The sequence below is a fragment of the Hippoglossus hippoglossus genome, chromosome 20, assembly GCF_009819705.1.
Source record: "Hippoglossus hippoglossus isolate fHipHip1 chromosome 20, fHipHip1.pri, whole genome shotgun sequence".
In the NCBI taxonomy this organism is placed as follows: domain Eukaryota; kingdom Metazoa; phylum Chordata; class Actinopteri; order Pleuronectiformes; family Pleuronectidae; genus Hippoglossus; species Hippoglossus hippoglossus.
Genome location: NC_047170.1, coordinates 19,303,968 through 19,325,260, shown reverse-complemented (window position 1 = coordinate 19,325,260; position 21,293 = coordinate 19,303,968). Strand labels below are relative to the sequence as shown.

The window sequence follows — 21,293 nt, the reverse complement described above, 5'->3', positions numbered from 1 at the left end:
AACTAAAACTTAATTTAATTTGTTTTTAATTTACCTTTTGCTTCAATTGGCTTTTATCTGATAATTCCCAGTACGAGGTCATAATTTAATGACCAAGACAAATCGCTTAAATGTCTTACTCAACATTATTTGATCTGCTAATGAAGATGAATTATACTTTTCAGACCCTCTTCGTAATTCAGATGTTATGGACTCTTAATATTTATGTTTTAAGGAATTACCATAGTTCTTATTTAAATCTTTGATCCTGAGCTCTGCTCACTGTGAACAACACAATCCCTGTGTCCTCATTATTGATCCGACGTTGGTTTATTTCCATTACAGTAAATATTGTAGTTATTTATAGAGCTGCCTCAGTCATGACTCAGTGGACCTGCATGTGTGAGCAGACTGAAAACAGCACTGACCCATATCACAGCAGCCTCTGTTTGCTGCAGCTGTGACGTAACAGCACCGCTGGGACTCGAACGTTTACTCTGACACGAGTCAGAGAGTCAAACATGAGGGGGGACGGAGAGAGAGACAGAGACATGAGGGAGGGAGAGAGAGAGAGAGAGAGACAGACACATGAGGGAGGGACGGAAAGAGAGACACATGAGGGAGGGACAGAGAGAGAGACACATGAGGGAGGGAGAGAGAGAGACATGAGGGAGGGAGAGAGAGAGACATGAGGGAGGGACGGAGAGAGAGAGAGAGAGAGACATGAGGGAGGGACGGAGAGAGAGACACATGAGGGAGGGAGAGAGAGAGAGACACATGAGGGAGGGATGGAGAGAGAGAGAGAGAGAGACATGAGGGAGGGAGAGAGGGAGAGACACATGAGGGAGGGAGAGAGAGAGAGACATGAGGGAGGGAGAGAGAGAGACATGAGGGAGGGACGGAGAGAGAGAGAGAGAGAGACATGAGGGAGGGACGGAGAGAGAGACAGACACATGAGGGAGGGAGAGAGAGAGAGACACATGAGGGAGGGAGAGAGAGAGAGACATGAGGGAGGGAGAGAGAGAGACATGAGGGAGGGACGGAGAGAGAGAGAGAGAGAGACATGAGGGAGGGACGGAGAGAGAGAGACATGAGGGAGGGAGAGAGAGAGAGACATGAGGGAGGGAGAGAGAGAGACATGAGGGAGGGACGGAGAGAGAGAGAGAGAGAGACATGAGGGAGGGACGGAGAGAGAGACACATGAGGGAGGGAGAGAGAGAGAGACACATGAGGGAGGGATGGAGAGAGAGAGAGAGAGAGACATGAGGGAGGGAGAGAGGGAGAGAGAGAGACATGAGGGAGGGACGGAGAGAGAGACACATGAGGGAGGGAGAGAGAGAGAGACACATGAGGGAGGGATGGAGAGAGAGAGAGAGAGAGACATGAGGGAGGGAGAGAGAGAGACAGACACATGAGGGAGGGAGAGAGAGAGAGAGACACATGAGGTAGGGAGAGAGAGAGAGAGACAGACAGACACATGAGGGAGGGATGGAGAGAGAGAGAGACCTAGAGGTAGGGAGGGGGAGAGAGAGAGACAGACAGACACATGAGGGAGGGACGGAGAGAGAGAGAGAGACGCATGAGGGAGGGAGAGAGAGAGAGAGAGAGAGAGAGAGAGAGAGACGGGAGGGATGAGAGAGAGAGAGACAGACACATGAGGGAGGGAGAGAGAGAGAGAGAGAGAGAGAGAGAGACATGAGGGAGGGAGAGAGAGAGAGAGAGAGAGAGAGAGAGAGAGAGAGACATGAGGGAGGGAGGGAGGGAGGGAGGGAGAGAGAGAGAGAGAGAGAGAGAGAGAGAGAGAGAGACGGGAGGGATGAGAGAGAGAGAGACAGACACATGAGGGAGGGAGAGAGAGAGAGAGAGAGAGAGAGAGAGAGAGAGAGAGAGACACAGGAGGGAGAGAGAGAGAGAGAGAGAGAGAGAGAGAGAGAGACAGGAGGGATGAGAGAGAGAGAGAGAGAGAGAGACAGACACATGAGGGAGAGAGAGAGAGACACTGATAAACACAACCATCTAGAAGACAATATAAACATTGTAGTATTATTTACTCAAATGCTGTATTTATATTTGATGCACTTGAACAATACTCGACTCTTTTCTTATGATGCCTCCATTTCATAAACATATATATTTATCTATTTTCAAGTGGGTTGATTTTTCATGCAAAGATAAACACCTCAAAAATAATGATTTCTTCAACTTTGGTACGAATGTATAATTTGACTCGGAGGCGAACTGATCAGAGATCAGTGTTGAAAGGTTAAAGGTCACAGCTGCACCGGTTCACCGAGGCGAACAAGCCCAGGTCTTCGGTGGAGTTCGGTTTCCCAGGTCTGTTGTGAAGACGAGCAGCTGTGCTTCCTGGTTTCCTCATCACGGACGGTAGCTTTTCATATCGTCCGTGCACATGTAAACTTCTATGTAATGGCTCAGGTCAGCAATTCTCCCGCTTTGCTTTGTTGCAATCTCATCTGTATCGGAGATGAGCAGCAGAGCCTCCTCCAGATCGGACTGAAGCTCTTCCATCGCCGCCTTCAGCTCCTCGTTCTCTTTGGCGTGTATCTCTCTCAGGGACTCAAGTTCGGTCAGATAATCCGTGACTAGCTCGTCATGCTCCTGACGACCACGCAGTGCTTCCATCAACTGCTGGACGTCCTCCTTTTCTTTGTCCATCAGAGATTTCACATGGCTCAGCTCCCACGTTTTCTCATCTCGGTCCCGGAGGACGTCCTGAGCATCATCTAATAAGCACTGAAGAGCACTCACCTCTTCTCTCAGTCGGTGGATCTCACCTTCATTTGTGTCCCTCAGTCTTTCAAGGTGTCCCATCTCCTTGGTGAGGGACTTGTTTGCCTTGTACAGAGTTTTCTCATTCACTCTCAGAGTGTGAATGTCTTCTGACAGAAGTTCATTCTCTGTCTGAGATTTACGCAGCAGGAGTTTGTAGTTTCCATTCTCAGATCTCAGAGATTTCTCCCTCTCCTGCAGATCCTGAACTGTTGCCAACAGTTTTTCGTCCTCATCCTCTGTGCGAATGTTCATGTCCATGGTTTGGAGACAGTGAGCAATTCCCTTGGTTTGCTTTGTTATGAGCTCATCTTTATTCGAGATGAGGAACTGAGCTCCCTCCTGCAGTTCCAAACTGCTCTTGAGACTAAGTTGGGCCTCAGCTGTCTAACGGCCTCTTCTGCAGAGCTGCTTCTTCCTCTGTCCGGTGTCAAGGTGCATTAGTGTCCTCCGCTGGACCTCCTCTTCTTCTTCTTCTCCCACCCTCCTCCTTTGATCACCGTGATCGAAGGAGAGGGGAGGGGCCTCAAGCTCAATCAAAGAAGAGGGGAGGTGCCTCAATCAAAGGAGAAAAGCTCCGTGTGACACAATGACGTCGTATGAAGCTCATGCACGTGCATGATGCATGCGCGTGAATCGGCGATCGTTAGCAGCTGCTGGAGCGCGCGCCAGTGTTTACTCTCATCTCGTTTCTGTCACGTGCACCTGCAGCAATTCAATTGTTGAGGTTTTAAAATAGTGGATCTTTCAAAATAAAACACGGTTCAGAAACCGAGCTGTGAGCTGCTCCCCCCCCCCATCTGTCTCCCCTCCCTCCATCTGTCTGTCTCCCATCCTCCGTCTGTCTCTCCTCCCTCCTCCGTCACTGCCCCCCCCTCCTCCGGCTCCTCCCGAGTCATCGTGCCCGAGCAGCCGCTCTCCTCTGCGGGCTTGACGAGCTCCTGCTCCGGTTGGTGAAACCGACGACGACCGTGAAAATGACCCAAGTGGCTCCGAGCTGCGCCGACATGACAGGTGAGGACAACATGTCCCATGTCTCCCTGCAGATGTGATTGATTGACTCGCGCGCACAGAAGGTAACACCTCAGTCTGACTCTGACATTTTATATAATCTGCAGAAATATTGAACGTGTTTTCCATTTGTTCAGATGACGTTAGACTGCATGATGCCAAAAGCTGATGAGCTCATCCTCTCCTGAAATCCTGTTCAAATCTGCACATGTTGTAACACAGGAATTCAGTGATGTCATTTGTAGGACACAGCAAATTCTTCTCATTGTTATTTAAACGTCTATCTTCCTCTTTTGAACGATATTATCACACGATCCACTGGCTCCCTGTGCACCGACTGACAGGCTGATGTTGTTTCCTCATGAATTCAGCAGCTTCCATCCACCATCATCCTCATGTGCCTCACTCCTCCACTGCATTGGGGAGGAACAGCCTTTGAACCTGTGATTCAGCTCATTCCTTTAGGTCTGTGATGTAATTCTGAGTGAAGACGAAGCGGAGCTGGACCCTGGAGACTCATCTGGGTTTTGCATGTATTTGCATAATGGCTGCATGTGTGTGAGTGTGTTTGTGGGCAGGATGCAGGCGAGTCGATGGATGTTCTCAGGCTGCTTTCAAGTCGTCTTGATAGATACACGAATAAAACATATAAGAAATTGGCTGCGGGTTCCACTCGGTTGTCCCACACCGACACCTGACCCTGAAGGCCTCATTGACCAGCAGGTTGATGCATTTGGATGAGTCGTGCACAGACAGAAGCAGGAGTCACGTCCACAGCTGCAGGTTTTCATCTGTATTTGCGTGTCTGCCAGTGTTGCATGAATCATGTGTGACTCCTCTCTCCATAAACACAGCGCTGGCCCCTCCTCCCACGCTGCAGCTCGCCAATAGGCCAGTTTCACCTTCCCGATCGCCATCCAATCACAGCAGCCCCCCAGGTAAACTTCTAATCCTCACTTGATGGACTGTCATTGTCGTCATAATCCAGAATATAAAGCAGGATGTGAAGTCACCTCCCAAGTCCTGGTTGAATTCCACTTTAGTCTCAGTGCTTTTATGCTTCACATAAAAAGGTATTTCATTTAAGAGCATCTGTTCGGGTTGAGGTCTGCGGAGGTTATAATTACACTTTAACACACAAACCACACAAACCACACAAACCACATCAGCCCTGAGTAAGAAACATATGTTCAACGTGACAAACGTCAAGAAGCTCAAATCATTTCTACATTTTTCTTTCACCTGCCTGAAGACGCCCGGCCGCCGTTAAACAAAGAGAGAGAGAAGACACAAGGTGAGTAACGCTGTCCTGTTCATCTGCCTCACACACACACACACACACACACACACACACACACACACACACACACACTTCCTGTTTACCACTGTGGAAAATGTAATATTAACATAAATAAAGTGTCGAGGATGTTGTTTAATCTACTGATTGTGGCAGTTTATATAAATCAATGGATTTGACTTTAACTGAGTTTATCATGTACAAGCAATGAATGTAATCTATTACCCGAGGTAAAAATACTCATTATGAAGAGGACTAGTTGGAAAATGGACACTTAGGTCCTGAATATTTTCATTTGATCTGTTGTGTTATTAGTATTTTTAATTATTTAGTTTCTTAAATCCTCCGTCTTCCGATGTTTAGTCTGATCAACCGTCAAAATATTTAAATCTTAGTAATAGAAACCTGTTAATCACAGATTTCTTTCTGAATTGATTCTCAAAACAGCTTCCGATGAGTTTTCTTTCATTTGATTCTTCAATTTATTTTCTAATAATTGCAGCTCTGGGCAGAATTAAATCAAAAGGAAACAAAAGACAGAAGAAGGTGAATCAAGGAGGAAAAGACGGAGAGAACAAATAAAGAAAGAAGCAAATACAAGAGAGAAGTAAATAGAGAAATATCTTTACATGTCTCTTTGCCACTGGAGTCAGGGGAAGTCAGGGGAAGTTCACAGTTTTTAAAGTCCGTCTTAAAACATTAGCTCAGAGTCGTTATGGTCTTTTCCTGCTGGAATAATCCGCTCGGCTCGAACTGACCTCTAGAAGAATCCAAACACTATTTATCTGAAGCTTCAAGTAAAAACCTTCCAAAGTTACAACCTTACTAGTGTAAACTCGTGTGTGTGTGTGTGTGTGTGTGTGTGTGTGTGTGTGTGTGTGTGTGTGTGTGTGTGTGCGCGCGCAGAGCTGACGGAGGTGCTGCGTGATAAGGAGCGCCGGGTGCAGCAGCAGCTGGATCGCAGTGCCGTGGAGCGAGGCAGGAAGATGGAGGTGCAGAGGAGGAAGGAGCAGCAGCGCAGGGCAGCAGCTGAGGGGAAGAGACGGCAGAGGCAAGAGGCAGAAAAGGTCAGAGGTCACGCTGACGAGGCTTTCACTTTACATTCGAGGAGGTGGGAGAACAGAACGACGCCTTGTTAGTGAGGCTGAACCACAGGCTGTAGACCAGTTTGTGACACAAACAGTTTGACATGATCTTACCTAAGGTGCAATGTTTCATATCAACACACTTATGCAGTGGTGGATTCAGAAATGGGCGACACGGGCGGCTGCAGGCAAAACATGTAGCTGCCACCACTGTCCCATATAAACAAACTACACATTTCTAAATATTTAAATACTGTAAAATACTTTGCTCCATAATTCCTGATGAGGAATGATTTGAGTTCAGGACCATAATGACTATTAAATGGTCTTATTCAGGAAATAAATAAAGACCATTATGACTATTTCTCTAAACTTGAGCATCTTTATGTTCCTGAAAATCTCCTGCTGCGTTCTTCATATGAGAAACACTCCAGAAAATGTCTTGTGGACATTCTCCAGAGTTTATGTCTGAAAACGTCTTTTTTAACTTTGATATGGAACAAAAAGAAGTTCAAGACTCTTTTGCTGCTGGATCTGCTTTTTATGATTTAGATCAGGACGGATCTGAACAAGTTTCCAGTGTCAAATATCGTTAAAGACAAGTTCTGACGATTTAAAACCAAACTCATCAAATCATGAACTTGTTTATCAGAGTGAACACAACCAAGTGTTTAGATGTGTCTCTAGTAGAGGCCTGGTTTGTTGACAATGTGATTTAATAACAACATGAAAATACAACGACTCACAATAATAAGAATGTTTTTATCAGTTATTTTTAAGCCATGATTCAAACGTGTGATGTTCAGATGTGCAGCTCAGTGAACTGTGAAAAACATCATCCACTTGTTTTGTGAATTTCCACGAAAGAACTTATTTATACGACATCATTGTGACGATCATAACTTTAAGAAACAGTTGAGCTGAAGGTCAATATGACAACACTTTGTCTTCTTCACCTTCATCTGACCTTCATCACTCTGTAGTTGTCGTTTGTTGTTGACGTTCAAGGATCTCAGGGAAACACTGGACAGATGAAAATCAGAATCAGTGATCCCTCTCTCCTCTTCACTCGAATGACTTCCTGTCCCCCGACCAGCTGGGACAGGAAGGGTTTGGTTTGTCTTCAGACTTTAAGCAGAAGAGATTAAATTACCCTAACATCAAACTTCTTTTACTTTGAACTTCATTCAGGCTTCACATTAGAGGGGGGGGGGGAGAACAGATATTGTGGCGGTGGACAAAAACCAATCAAGGTGTGGCCACTGAGAGGCGTGAACATCGACCTACGTTTGATTCATAGCGGGTCAGAGGTCCCTCACATGTGACCCAGGACCCACCCACGTTCACACAGCCAAAAGAGTGAGGTCACATGCACCGCCTCCCCATGTGAGTGGTCTCCGGACGCACTGGGTGTGTTGGGAAGTGAACTCAGCGATATTTTGGCTTCAGTTCTGGACGGTGGGAGGAAGTGGAGATGCATCGTGCCTCTGTGTGTACGAGCGTGAGGACAGAAGCTGCAGGTTCTCGTCGTGCACAGAAGCTCATTGAAGGTTTGAGTGTGAGTTATCCAAACGTACGAGATCGAGAGAAACGTGCCGTTTATTTAAAGCCTCAGTGTTTTCTCTGCTGCAGGAGCCTGAAACACAAACTTCATTCAGCGCTCTGCTCGAGTCATGACTCGGCTTCAGTTGGTCGAGAAGCTTTGACTCAGGTTATTATTAATATTATTATTATTCCCATCGTGAATGATCTGCTGTGTTTGAGCAGGAGCTCTGTCAGTTTGACATCGAGCATAAATTATTAGCTCCTGTGGAAATTAACCAGTCCAGAGTCCTCGGGGGGGGGGGGGGGGGGGGGGGGTTGTCACTGGGTCTATTGATTTGCATCCTAACACCCCCCACACACACACACTCATATGCATAACTTAATGATTGGTCAGTCTCGCGGGAGATGACATCACTGCTGTTTCCTGGAACAGACGGAGGAAACAACAGAATCAATATGATCCAGGTTTTATAGAGAAAACACAAGGTTTCATTTATCATCAAAACTGAGTTTAAATCATGTTCATTTAGTCTTTTATTGTCAATTCATTATGTCAAAGGTTATTGCTCATAAAACCACTGCAGCTACTTGAACAGTTAATTTTCGATCATTCATATTTTCATTCATCTGTTTTGCCCTAAATCGTTCAGTATTTTCTGCAGCTCTGTTTCATCTCAGCACATTTTCATGTTTTAATATTTTATTTTAATGGGCATATTTATTTTTTGCTCGTTTGTGTCTGAATCTGAAATATGAGTTATTTGTATTATTATTATTATTTATATTTTTGTGTTGAAAATAATATAAAGCAGCAAATTCAATTTTTTATATATTTTTATTGAAAAGATTATTCTTTGATATTTCTCAGTATTACTGCCATGTTTTACAGATAAATATATAATCAAATTAGAAAACACCTGGAAACAAGGACAAATAAGTTGAATAAAAAAATGGTATAAATAGATAAATAACACATTGAAGTTAGGAAACCTGTGTAGTTTGAAGATGGAACAACAATTCAGTTTAGTTTGACATTTGGTTTGATGAATGATTCAAACTGTGAATTCAATATAATAATATAATAGTTATTAGATATTAATATTCTGTTGAATATGTTGCATATAGAGTGCTACCAGGCTATTCCCTCGACTGTTCATTGGTTTGTCAGCAGGATTACACAAAAAGAAGTGAATGAACGTGGAACTTGGTGGAGAATAATTCACAGATCTTGATGAAAACAATATTCATACACAGATATATTTAAAGGACTCATTTCTATGAGTGTGTTTAATTTGGTGCAGTTTTGACAGAAATTAGCTCTACTGAGTGTTTTCATTATTAATGATTGGAGTTATTCTTGAAATGTATTTATTTATACTTATTATAACCATAACAAACACTTTAACATTTCCTTTGTAATTAAATATTGATTCATGATAAATAAAACAAATTCATATCTCTATGCAGGAACTGTGTAATGTTGCACAAACTTAATATTTAATATACACTGCACTGGTATGTGATTCTCCTTCAGTCCTGAGTCCGCTCCAGTCTCTTCTTCCATCCTGCTTTTCTCTCTGTCTTTGCTCTTATTTGATCTGTTCTATTTCTCCTTCCCCCTCTACTGCTCCATCCATCCCTCCATCCCTCCATCCCTCCATCCCTCCCTCCATCCCTCCATCCCTCCATCCCTCCCTCCATCCCTCCATCCCTCCCCACCTCCATTTACATTTCTGCCTCCTCCCTCTCTCCCTTTGAATCCGTCGTCTCGACTTCGCCCCTCGTCTCTCCTCCCTCCTGCAGTCAGTGCGTGACTCTGCATGCACTTTCAGCAACACCCCCCTCAACAATGCTGAGGTGGGCCTTTCCATCCTTTATATACAGACGACACTCTGGAGCAATGTATACGCTTTACATCGTACCATTACACACACACAGCAGCTTAATTCAATTAAGCTCATCAATATTTCACACATGTGTAAATATCAGTTCTTGAAATGTGCCTGATTGTTTAAATCAAGATCTGTGAATTCTTCCCTGGGAAAACAGTGAAAGTGCTGAAAAATGTATTTATCTCACAATGTTAAAGATAAATGATAAATGATCGTTCAGACCCACACTGCTTCCTCCGCACCGGAGGTGAAACACAACCTTCTTGGTCGAGGTAATAAACTAAATAAATATCAAAACGTCAAGGCATCAATTAACGCAAAATAATTATATACAAATCAGACGGAGGAAGGCGACTATACTTATACGTCTATATATATATTTTATTTAAGTGGGTCGATATCGAGATGTTACTTTATTTACAAAGCTTTTATTAATACCACAGCAGCCACAAGGGGATTCTCTTAAAGGTAACTGGGTGACCAGAGGTATTTTCAACAAGGTAGACATTGAATAATAAAATAGAAAGAGAGAGAGAGAGAGAGAGAGAGAGAGATAGAGGGAGAGAGAGAGAGAGAGAGAGAGAGGGAGAGAGAGAGAGAGAGAGAGAGAGAGAGAGAGAGAGAGAGAGAGAGGGAGAGAGAGAGAGAGAGAGAGAGAGAGAGAGAGAGACTGGAGATAAAACAAACGCAACCAGTATCAATATCCAATCCACCCAGTGTGTGTGTGTGTGTGTTGATCGTCCCCTCCCGTCTGGAGGACTCAGTCATTAAAGAGAGAGAGAGAGAGAGAGAGAGAGAGAGAGAGAGACAGAGAGAGGGTGGGGTGAACAATTGTGAGGTAGGAGAGAGAGAGAGAGAGAGAAGGAATCAGTGCTACCTAGAGGGAGCGGCAGCTGGAGAGAGAGAGAGTGAGAGCTGCTGTATTATGTATCACTGAGTGACAGAAGCGGGCGATCGAGCGCTGGTGACCACCACCAGACGAGTGTGAAGAGCACGGAGGGGCGAGGCTGCAGCTTGCATGCGGTAACCATGGCGCAGCCGTCTCCGAGCGCATCGCCTGCCTCCCGTCGCCGTAGCGATGGCTCAGTGAGAGAGTGTCTGTTCTTCCCTGTTTCTGAACGCAACGAGCAGGAGAGGCTGGAGGCCCTGGTCCGCCGGAGAGCTGGGGGAGCCGAGACAAGAGGAGGAGGAGGAGGAGGAGGAGGAGGAGGAGGAGGAGGAGGGGATGCTCAGGACCACCTGGAGAACAGGCCTAAACGCTGGACGTGGGGAGGACCGCCGGATGGAGTAGAGGGTGAGTACGATGGGAGGTGGTTCTATTGATGACATGGTGGAAAAAGAAGGATTGTGATGATGTCAGTGGAGGGTTGGTTTGAGATGTGCAGCGGGGGAGACCGAACGGGTGGATACCGATGATGATGATGATGGGGGCTGGGAGCGGAGGAGAAGGGAGGAGAGGTGTTTGCTTCGGGGAGGAGGTCTGGAGGTCAGGGGGAAGAGGAGGAGGAGGAGGGGGATGGGATGAAAGGGTGGAGACGACAAAGCGGAGGAGGACGGCTGGGGGGGAAAAGAGCAGGTGAAATGAGGATAAGTGAAGATGGAGCAGGAGAAAAGAGGAGGATGGAAAAGGGTGGGGAGGCTGCAGTGCAGGAGCTGCTCAGCGCTTTGTCTCTAAATCTCATCAGTGTTTACTTCACTGTGTCATCAGTCGCTGGAGCTGTGCTCGTCAGCTGCTGCTCATCTTTTGTCTTGTAAATGTGCTACAGGTGTGTGTGTGTGTGTGTGTGTGTGTGTGTGTGCATGTGTGTGTTTATTTCCAATATGGGAGACGGGTCTAAATCCCAGAGGAGTTACACATCTAACCTTGACGACAACAAGGCCGCGCAGACCGAGTGCGACATGTTTCCTGTGCCGACATCCATCGCTCTTCTTTTGCACCTCTTTCTTCTTCTGTTGTCATCACGTCGTCTTTCCCGACAAAGGTCTTTGCCTCTGTCGTGTCGGCCGCGAGCGCCACCAGCTTTGTTGCAAGATCCCGTGGTGCATTCATAACGCCATCAATTATTCACCATCAGGCCTCGCCGCCCTGGCACTGACCGGGGATCAGGGTCCACCCAGCAGCGGGTCTGGCTCCGGCCCGGCTGACAGGCGGAGAGGCTGCTCTGGGATCTGTTGTGCCCACTGCAGCAGAAACAGCAGCTTCTCATCTTACAGCTCGATCAAAGGACAGAGACTCACCAAAGAGCGTTTATGAGCAAAAGCTGCGTCTTTTCTCGTTCGCTCGGCCGTCGACTCTGAAACCTGTGCTGTGATATTATCCGATTATTCCTTCATGGAGCCGAAAGCATCACAACAGACTCGTTCTTGGCCACGAGCTTCATGAGCAGAGCGTGAAACTATCAGAGAAACTATCAGAGAATGATGTGGTTCTTCTAACCATCAAGCGAATGACCCATAGGTGTCATAGTCATAGTTTGATGTTAGGGTCCGTGGATATTTTCAAACATCTGTTACCTTTACAAAACATTTATGGCATCACGTTCATGTCCAGCAAGCTGATTGGTCCACCACTTCGGTCCAGACTCCAGCTATTGGATGGATTTCTGTAAAATGTGTACATGCATGGTCCCTTCTGGATGAACCCTGGGATCGTCTGACTTGTCTCTCTGCAACTGTTGCACGGACACAATGGAAGTTTGTGTTGACCTTCGTGTGCTTTGTGAACGTTGGCGATCACCTGAGTTTCGTCCTCCGCTGCCTTAAGGTCAGAATTTGAGTGGAGCTGGTTCCTGGTCAGGTTCCTCTTGATGGCGTCTCAGACGTCGTGTCAGAATGTCCATCTTGTGTCCATAAAGGTGCAGAGATTAAACACTGGACCAGGATTCTCACAAACTAAATGAAGAGCTTACCAGACTTAAGATAATCCTTTATTAGTCGCACAACGAGGAAATGTGCTTACCTTGCGTCAGCTCTGGTTCACGTTAACCGTGGAGTTTGACCTTTGGAGGAATCCTTTATATTTTTGAGCGGATCCACGTTAACGGATGAACTCGGGAATTGGTTTTCACCTGTTTTCCGAACTTGGCCAGAAATGGTGATATTCTTGGTGAAGGTGTGAACTTCCAGAGTTCTTCCTTCTTCTCGTTGCCTGATGGGTTTGTTGAGCTGTGTCAGGTTGTTCACGTCACATCGTTGATCTACTTTTGTCCGACTTGATAATAATATAATAACATTAATAATAATAATTCCTCATGGTGTGAATGTGGCGTTGAGTGAGGTTCATCCCACGGTTCTCCTCCTTGTTTGTACGTGTGTGTGTGTGTGTGTGTGATGCAGGTGCGTTTGGAGTGTTGTGTGTTGGAGTGTGCGTGGGTGTGTAACGCTTTGCTTTCTCCGCTGTGCTTCGCCTGCTGCCCAGGTAACCCTAAGACCCCGCCCTGCCATGCCATTGGCTCTGCTCAGCCCAATGAGCTTCCCGCCGCTCCCAGTGCCAGCCAATCCCGTAACGGTACAGACCACATGTCTCTCTGTGTGCCACGCCCCCCCCCCACCTCTCCTGCTGTCTCACCTGCAGCTGGTCCTGTGTCTGCATGTCTGTGGACGTCTGTGTCGTGTGTGTGTTCAGTGATGTGTGTCTGTAGGTCAATGCAGGGTCAGTGTCTTTACAGTGATGTTATGAAGTCTCTAAGAGATTCACATCTCCACTCATTGTCTCCATTGTGGCTAACGAGTGTTTGGTTTGGAGCCCCCACCACACACAGACACACACACACACACACACACACACACACACACACACACACACACACACACACACACACACACACAACCATTACCCCACCCCCATCCTTATATTACAAAGGGCTGTTCCACTTCCTGTGTTCCTGGCCCAGAGCTGTGTTTAGTGATGCATACATAATATTCTCAACAGGGAACACACACACACACACACACACACACACACACACACACACACACACACACACACACACACACACACACACACACACACACACACACACACACACACATGCACACACACACCATACATCATACCAGACGTCCACCCTGTCACTATCTGTGAAATCCATCAGAGCCAACCTACACACAGACACACACCAGACATTTTGTCCCCTCCCAAACAGCTGCTTTTATATATAAAAGCATTTTTAAACATGTTTCTTGTTTATACCAACATTCTCTTCCAGACACTTCCTCTATATTATTGTACATTACTTTATATATAAACAATATAAACACACAGGCTGTTCTCTTCTTCTCTCCGGACGCCATGACGGTGCGTTCAGGCGCCGTGCGTACGAATCATTCTCCTCTCCGTCTCATGGGACTGCATCTCTAGATGCTCATCCTCCATCTCACGATGAAGCAGGTTACAGACGCTCTGTGTTCTGCTGCTTCATTTCTGTCTGACATCACCAAGGTTAAATCATCGATGCGCGGCTCATCGATCGGCAGGGCTGTTCTCTGTGTGTGCAGCAGTTCTGTGTTTGTCAGGATCAGGACGTTTATTGGACGTATTTGTGATTTACACTCATGTGCAGTGTGTGTCTGTGGTGCTGATTTGTGATGTTTTTTATACATTTTTTATCAGTCGTTGATTTCCTGTGTCCACCCACAATGGATCCACCGATGAGCAAACAGCTCTCCAGCTCCTCAGCCGCCCTCCACTCACCGGAGAGAGGTGAGAACAGTCGTAAGATGAGAAGGTGCAAGAAGATCTCATCTTAAAAGTCCTGTTTGTAAATAACATATAAAACCTTTATGTATAGAAACGATGTATAAACCTCTGATGCACCAACCTTATTTAAAATCTGGTTTCACTTCCTTGATAAATACAAATGATGGATAAACTTCACAAACAGCTTCGTCTTCTAAGGAGAATTTGAAATGAGACAGAGGCTGAAAAGAGGAGCGGCAGCTGATGTGTTTTATCATTATCATTGTCATTTATAGGAAATATTAAAATATTAACGATGTCCATTACATACGTTTTTAAGAGGAAGGAACATATGATACAAGAACTGAGAGCTTTTTATTGAAATAGTAAAATGTCAGTTTGAGTTGAGGTTTTTTTTCTTCTTTACTCACGAGTGTTTCTGATTTCTGTGTGTGTCTGTTTGTCGGTCTGTGTGTGTCTGTTGGTCTTTTTGTGTCTGTTTGTGTGTTTGTGTCTGTGTGTCGGTCTGTGTGTTGGTCTGTGTGTGTCTGTTTGTGTCTGTTTGTGTCTGTGTGTCGGTCTGTGATCCATCAGTGTCTTTTGTGTCCCATCGAACAGCTTCCCCCAACAACCACAGACCGTACAGAAGTTCCTCCAACCGCAGGAGCATCGCTGGATTCTCTGAAGAGACGTCCAGAGCCAAAACACCCACGGTGAGGCACCACACACACACACACACACACACACACACACACACACACACACACACACACACACACCATGACAGTGCAGATACATGTCGATAACAACACTGAGCATTTCCTTTATATTGATCCATACATGTAGAAATGTAATATTATTATAGATAAAGTAAAATAAAGTAAAATAGATTAAATTGTGGTTGAATTATTAAAGATAATCTCATATGTATGAATTTTAACTGTATTTTTAGCAAATATATGTCCAGATTTCTCCAGTTTATTTTAATGTGAAATGATTATTATTAATATTAATTGAATCTGATTTGCAGGGTGAGACGCCGAACACACCGGTCCGCAGTTCTTCCTTCAGGGCCAACAGTAAAGGCCCGGCTACACCAAAACGGTAGGAAACACACACACACACACGTACACACACACACACACACACACACACACACACACACACACACACACACACACACACACACACACACACACACACCGGATGACCTGATGTGGTGGTGTGTGTTTTCAGGGTGAGATCGAACAGGAGCCGCGCTCAGTCGCCCTGCTCTCCTGGACAGTTCCCGCCCTCTCCGCTCAGACAGAGAGCCACCACCCCCGGCACTGACGACAGGGGTCACTCTGAGGTCAAAGGTCACAGCACCCTGGAGAGGAAATCAACCAAATCTGAAACCTCAGAGAAGAGGATCCCCAAATCCACCAGCAGAGAACTGAATGCAGGTAACGCCACAGGGTCAAACACGTTTTCCTTCTCTTTTCTGCGCCACCTGCCGACTCAACCGCCTTTCCTTCATGTCCAGAGTCTCCAGGTACACCCACGGGCCGGAGTGTTGGTGGGACGACAGACGCTGAGGAGGCGTCCAGGCTGCTGGCAGAGAGACGACGTCTGGCCCGAATACAGAAGGAGCAGGAGGAGAGACAACGGCTGGAGGACGAGAGGTGTGTGGAAGAATGAATTCATTTGTCATGGGATAATATCTCTGCATCATCTCGTTCCCAAACACTTGTGTGAAACAGAAAAGAACAAAGGACATCTGTGAAATATGAATGATTGTTTTTGATGTGACAATTGTGTTTTTTTATTGATTTACAATTGAGTCCATGTTGTTTTTTTGTTCATAAATAATGAAAAATCTATTTTTTCTGACAAGCAATGAACAATAACTATTGTTTAAATCTACTTTGCCCCCTTATTGCTCATCATATTAATCACTTATGTCCAAAACATCATCTGGTGTGTTGCTGCTTTGAGTCTGGATTCAGGTTTCAGCTCCATTTCTAACACACTCGTGTATTTTCTAGAAATCATCCCATTTAATAACATGAAAAACTGTTTCAGAGAATATGTGCAGAGAATAGATTTCTGTCTCCGGCTGATTCAAATGTCACAGGTGATTTTGTCATGTGTTACTTTAGGCTGCGGGCGGAGGAGGAGCAGAGGAGGCAGCAGGAGGCCAAGGAGCGACAGGAGAGAGCGCTGCGTCAGGCCGAGGAGGAGAGAGTGAGGAGGGAGGAGGAGAAGAGGAGCAAGGAGGAGGAGGAGAGACGACAGAAGGAGCAGAGATGGAAGGACATGCAGGATCAGCTGGACAGAGAGGTCAGCTCAGATTCTCTATCTTCTGTCAGAAGTATTTCACTTGGTGAAACCCTGAGAACAGCCACAGAAACTCAAAGTGTGTGTCCCTCACGTTCCCGGATGTTTTCTTATTCCAGAGGGAGGAGGCGTTCCTGCGAGCCCAGAAAGAGGCCGAGAGGAAGCGACAGGAGCGAGAGCTGCTGCACATCCAGGAGGAGCAGGAGCGCCTGCAGAGGAAGAAGGTACCGCAGAGAGGATTTGATCTGCTTTAATAGACTCTCTGTCATCACAGCCTCCAAATGTACACGGACAAACACAATCACATAAATATATAAATCCCAACACAAAGTCGTTTCAAGGCTTCTCATCATATCACGCGATCTTCAGCTGTCATGAAAAAAACTCAACTGAAAACATGTCTATTCAGCATTATATTAATATATGAAAATCGACAATTTTATGGAAACTAAGTCTCCATCTGCTGCTGAAAATCATTTAATTTGACCTAAAGCTCCAGTAAACTCACTAAATGTAAAGAAATGTATTGTATTTATTGTGTTTTTACAGAGAATTGAGGAAATAATGAAAAGAACAAGGAAGAGTGAAGTGGAGCCTCCCTCCGGTTCCTCAGGTGAATGTTCGACCTTTTTATTTCTGTCGCTCTTTCACTCGTTTCTTGACGTTTTATTATACTGGGTGTTAAATATCTCCTACAGCGTCTGTTCTTTGTTTCTCCATCATAATCAGTTTTATATGAAAGGGAATGAGATCAGTCTCCGCTGCAGTGTGACTCAGCAGTGTTACACGTGCAGGGGGACAGCGCCACCTGGTGCTTATTGGCTGTAACTGCACAAGTATACTGCAGGGTTTGATGAACTCTCAGGCCTGAGGTGTCTTTAGTTACACTCGTGTTTTCACCCCCGTCTCTTTGTTGGTTAGTTAGTTTGTTTGGAATCTACTAACCTTGGTGGAAGGATGCATTATGGGTCAGAAAAGAACTCATTCGATTTTGATGCTGGTCTCGACTCTGATTTCTCTTTCGTCTGTAACAACAAAACGACAGTGACAAAGCAAAACGCTGTGTTTTTGCAGGATGTGACATGAGAGCCGAGGCTGCAGCCGCTCTGGAGGAAGACGCCCCGACTCCGGCTGAGGCCCCCGTCATCACGCTGGGGCCCCTGGAGAATAAGAGCTTTGTGGACGAGTTGTCTGACGGAGTCCAGTCAATGGACGTCAGGTAGGATCCGTGTGTTTACTCATATGTTTCCACTTCATTTTAGTTTGTCTGCACCGAGGTGATGCTCCACAAACCTTATTTTTGTAGCACTTTTCAAAAAGCAGGTTTACAAAGTGCTTCACAGAGATTAACAACACAAAATACCTGGAGTGTATTTTGAAATTCAAACAACTAATTGAACAGTTAATTAATTGTTTTGTCCCAGAGAAGCGAGAAAATCAATCATCCAAATCCTTATTATCAAATTATTGATTTACATAAGACGTAAAGTAAATAAGTAGATATGACAAAGAACTTCAGCAGATTATTACAACTGAAAGCTTCGTTTGTTGAGAAATCCTGGTTCAAACACAGATTCCTCTTCTCCCACATCTCATTCTGTGGCTCAATATAAATTCTTTACTGCGGCTGTGTTTTGAAAAGTGCTAATAAATGAAATATTGTGTCTCTGTCATCATCGTTTCTTTAAGTTCTCCATCTGTCTCCATCAGCCCCGTGTCCAGGGAGGAGCAGGTGAGCGCTCAGGAGTTCTCGCCCGTCACCGAGGGGACAGAGGGCTGCCCCCTGGAGCACCTGATGGACCTGGACCCCCAGGGGCGAGCGCATGGTGCCCAAACGCCCCCCTACCCAAAGCTGCAGGCCGGCAGCGGGGTCGGAGACCTCAACAAGAACCTGCTGATTCAAGCGTACAGCGCCGCCTCTGAATCCACCCAGCTCATCCACAGCATCGGCCCGAGCAAACTGGACGTCCAGTAGTCGGGTAAAGACAAGGACAGATGTTGGAGACGCAGTCCGGCTGTTTTAGAGGCGAAGACAGTTTACTCATCATGGTCTTGTTTTTCTCTCTCAGGGCCTTTTCAGCAGCCGACAGGAGCCAGAAGCAACCAAGAGACCGTCACCTCCGTCTGCAACTACAACAATCATCACATCACAAGCAACAGCAGCTGATGTCTCATCTGTATTATCAACCGCGCTCATTACTGCTCAGCTTTCAGCCACATGTTCGCAGTGACTCTTAGAAACACAACAGAGTTTGACTGAATCGTGCAAATGATGTGAAGTATATTTAAGACTGTGCGACCAAAAAGAAGCAGATGTCCATTTGAGAAGGGGAATTTTAGGAAAGTTAAATGACTATTATTTATCTGAACTTAAACTTTGTTCGTTTCCTAAGATTTAGAAGCGTAACTTGTAAAGTCTTCACACATTAACCCTGTTTTCATTAACAGATTGAACATGTTTTTACATGTAAGGTGTCTCACAAAGGTTCCTGCCGTGGGATTTTGATCCGTGGACGAGCTGTTAGTTCCGTCCTGTCCTCTGAGTGTGAACAGGACATCTGCTCTACACCCGACCCAGTTAAAACCAATATTGCCCAGATGCGTTGCCTCTAACCATCACTCGAGTATCATTTGCTTTAATCTCCCTGCTTTTGTAAAAACTCTGTAAATAGATGTGTGTGGGTGGTGGAGTCCGTCATCGTAGGAACAGGGAGCGGCTCTGTTCCTCCGGAGCTGTAAAACAGACGCTGTTGTGTAAATCCTGTGTAGCATCTTCAGTGAGGACTAGTTAGTGAAGCTGTGGTTGTAGCTGTGTGGGAGTGTCTCCTCCTCTCAGTGTTTCTGATGGATCCCGTGTGTTTATCTCACCTGCTCTTCTGCCGACAGCGACTCCTGCTTCTATGAAACCCAGTGTGTCCTCTGTAGAGTCGTCCCGATGCTGGAGAAAACCACCAAGAGCTGATATTATAACCCTGCTGTCGCCCAGTAACATGTAGAGCCTGTAGCTTCGGTTTCTCTGCTGCTCGTCACTTAACTGATGGACGTTTTGTGGAGAAGAAGACGAGGAGGGAAAAGGGAAAACAATGTCTCGTATTTTTATTTGCAGATCAGGAAAATATTGACACAGTGTGTTGTGTGTTCGTCCGGCACTGACTGTAACCACGCAAGCTGCGTTTTATAGTGTGCACTTACCGGTAGTTGTGTGTTTCACTGCTCGCAAGAAGATTACACCTCCGCCTCCGCTCATCCCCCAAACTAAAGTATACCTCACAGATTCACAATAGACTGGTGTGTTAAAGCAGCGTTCACGCTCAGCTCGTCACCTCCGAGGCCTTAAACGTCCTCTGTGCTTCACCCTCAGGATCTGTCTCATCCAGCATGTGCACTTTCACTGTTTTAAAGGCCAGAAAAGATCCAGAAACTAGAGACGCAACAATGTGATAGGAAGGTTGGATTCCAGGCAGAGGCCCTCAGGGGCCCCAGAAGTGTGGACGATCAGGGCTGTAACCAGGATTTTAGATATACTTGGGTAATAAGTCTACATCCCCCCCTAAACTCACACCAAGTTTAGAGTATTTAACCTAAATCACATTCCCTTCATTCATTTCAGTCTGGTGCAAAAAACATTCCTTCAGTTCTAAATGTCACTGATTGAGTTTATTTGGCCTAAATCTGTCTCAAAATATTAGAATCAGCCTTAAACATGCAACATGTTCAGTATGTGTGTAAATGTAGAATGTAAACTCCTTCCCCCAAAAATACTGAGGATTCCCTCTGTGTCCTCACCTCCTTTGTTTGAATTTATATATATCGTACTCATTCGTTTCATAATCCTGTATGTGAATGTGTAAAGAAAGATGGTGGTGGTGGAAGTATGATCTACTGTTTGGGAGCCAGACCTTTTTCAGGGCGAGGAACCAAAGTTGGATCCAAGTGCAAAGAGAGTTTCCGTAAAAAGCTTCTTGACGTGGAAAAGGGTCTCAGCTCCTGCACCATTGAAGAAACAAAAGTGTTTCCTCGTCACTGCTGCAACCTTCAGCTCGTTGTTTTACGTTTTCACGCTCCTGTCCCCCCCCCCCCCCCCCCCCCCCCCCCCCCCCCCCCCCCCCCCCCCCCCCCGGCCCCCTGTCGGCATCTCCACGTCCTCCGGATTCTGCTGAAACTCATTGTAAGAGGGTCTCCTGGGTCCCCTTGTATAAGACTTAAAAAATAAAGGACATAATGTTTATCCTCATATAACTTAAACCCTGTGACACTGCAGCTTGGTGGAATATATCATTGTAGACGTGGTGCATGGATAACTGCTGAAAAAGAACAATAAACTTCATCAAGCCATTTGTGTCGGTGAACTGGATGAATTAAGAAATGTGTGATAATGGGAAACAGGAGGCAGGTGACAGAGTGAAGTTTAGTCTCTGAGTTTCACAGTAAGAGACGTGCAGGGCTCAACGCAGCCACTTTTATTTCATTATATCTCACTGTTTATCGACTCTATGCTGCACTGACATTAAAACTGATCTGCAAAAACTGGCCTGAGGAAGGAACTTTTACTTAAACAGCTGAAGATATTGATTAGAATTTAACACATGGGATCTTTTCAGTCAACACACGAATGAATAAAAATAAACTAATTCATGTTTTAGTCACATCGTCACTGGCAAAAAACATAACTGTACTCTAACAGAGCATGAGCATAG

The 21,293-nt window shown here is 45.6% G+C and overlaps 1 protein-coding gene across 8 annotated transcripts; it reads left to right on the top strand.

Annotated features, from left to right (window-relative positions):
• The first annotated feature begins 3,628 nt into the window (after positions 1-3,628).
• Positions 3,629-20,931, top strand: map7d2b (MAP7 domain containing 2b). 8 transcript variants are annotated; one of them, XM_034571716.1, is made up of 17 exons: positions 3,629-3,783; positions 4,635-4,718; positions 5,033-5,074; positions 5,984-6,144; positions 10,731-10,893; positions 13,018-13,107; positions 14,212-14,301; positions 14,896-14,990; positions 15,308-15,381; positions 15,514-15,722; positions 15,803-15,941; positions 16,419-16,599; positions 16,716-16,820; positions 17,146-17,209; positions 17,671-17,815; positions 18,286-18,575; positions 18,666-20,931. In XM_034571716.1, exons 1-16 carry the CDS (start codon positions 3,747-3,749, stop codon positions 18,569-18,571), a joined length of 1,965 nt encoding a protein of 654 aa, XP_034427607.1. In that variant the 5' UTR covers positions 3,629-3,746; the 3' UTR covers positions 18,572-18,575; positions 18,666-20,931. The 8 variants fall into 8 exon arrangements, with proteins under 8 accessions (XP_034427607.1, XP_034427606.1, XP_034427605.1 ...); XM_034571715.1 differs by having other exon boundaries at positions 3,630-3,783; positions 14,872-14,990; positions 18,307-18,575; XM_034571714.1 differs by having other exon boundaries at positions 3,630-3,783; positions 14,872-14,990.
• The last annotated feature ends 362 nt before the right edge of the window (positions 20,932-21,293 follow it).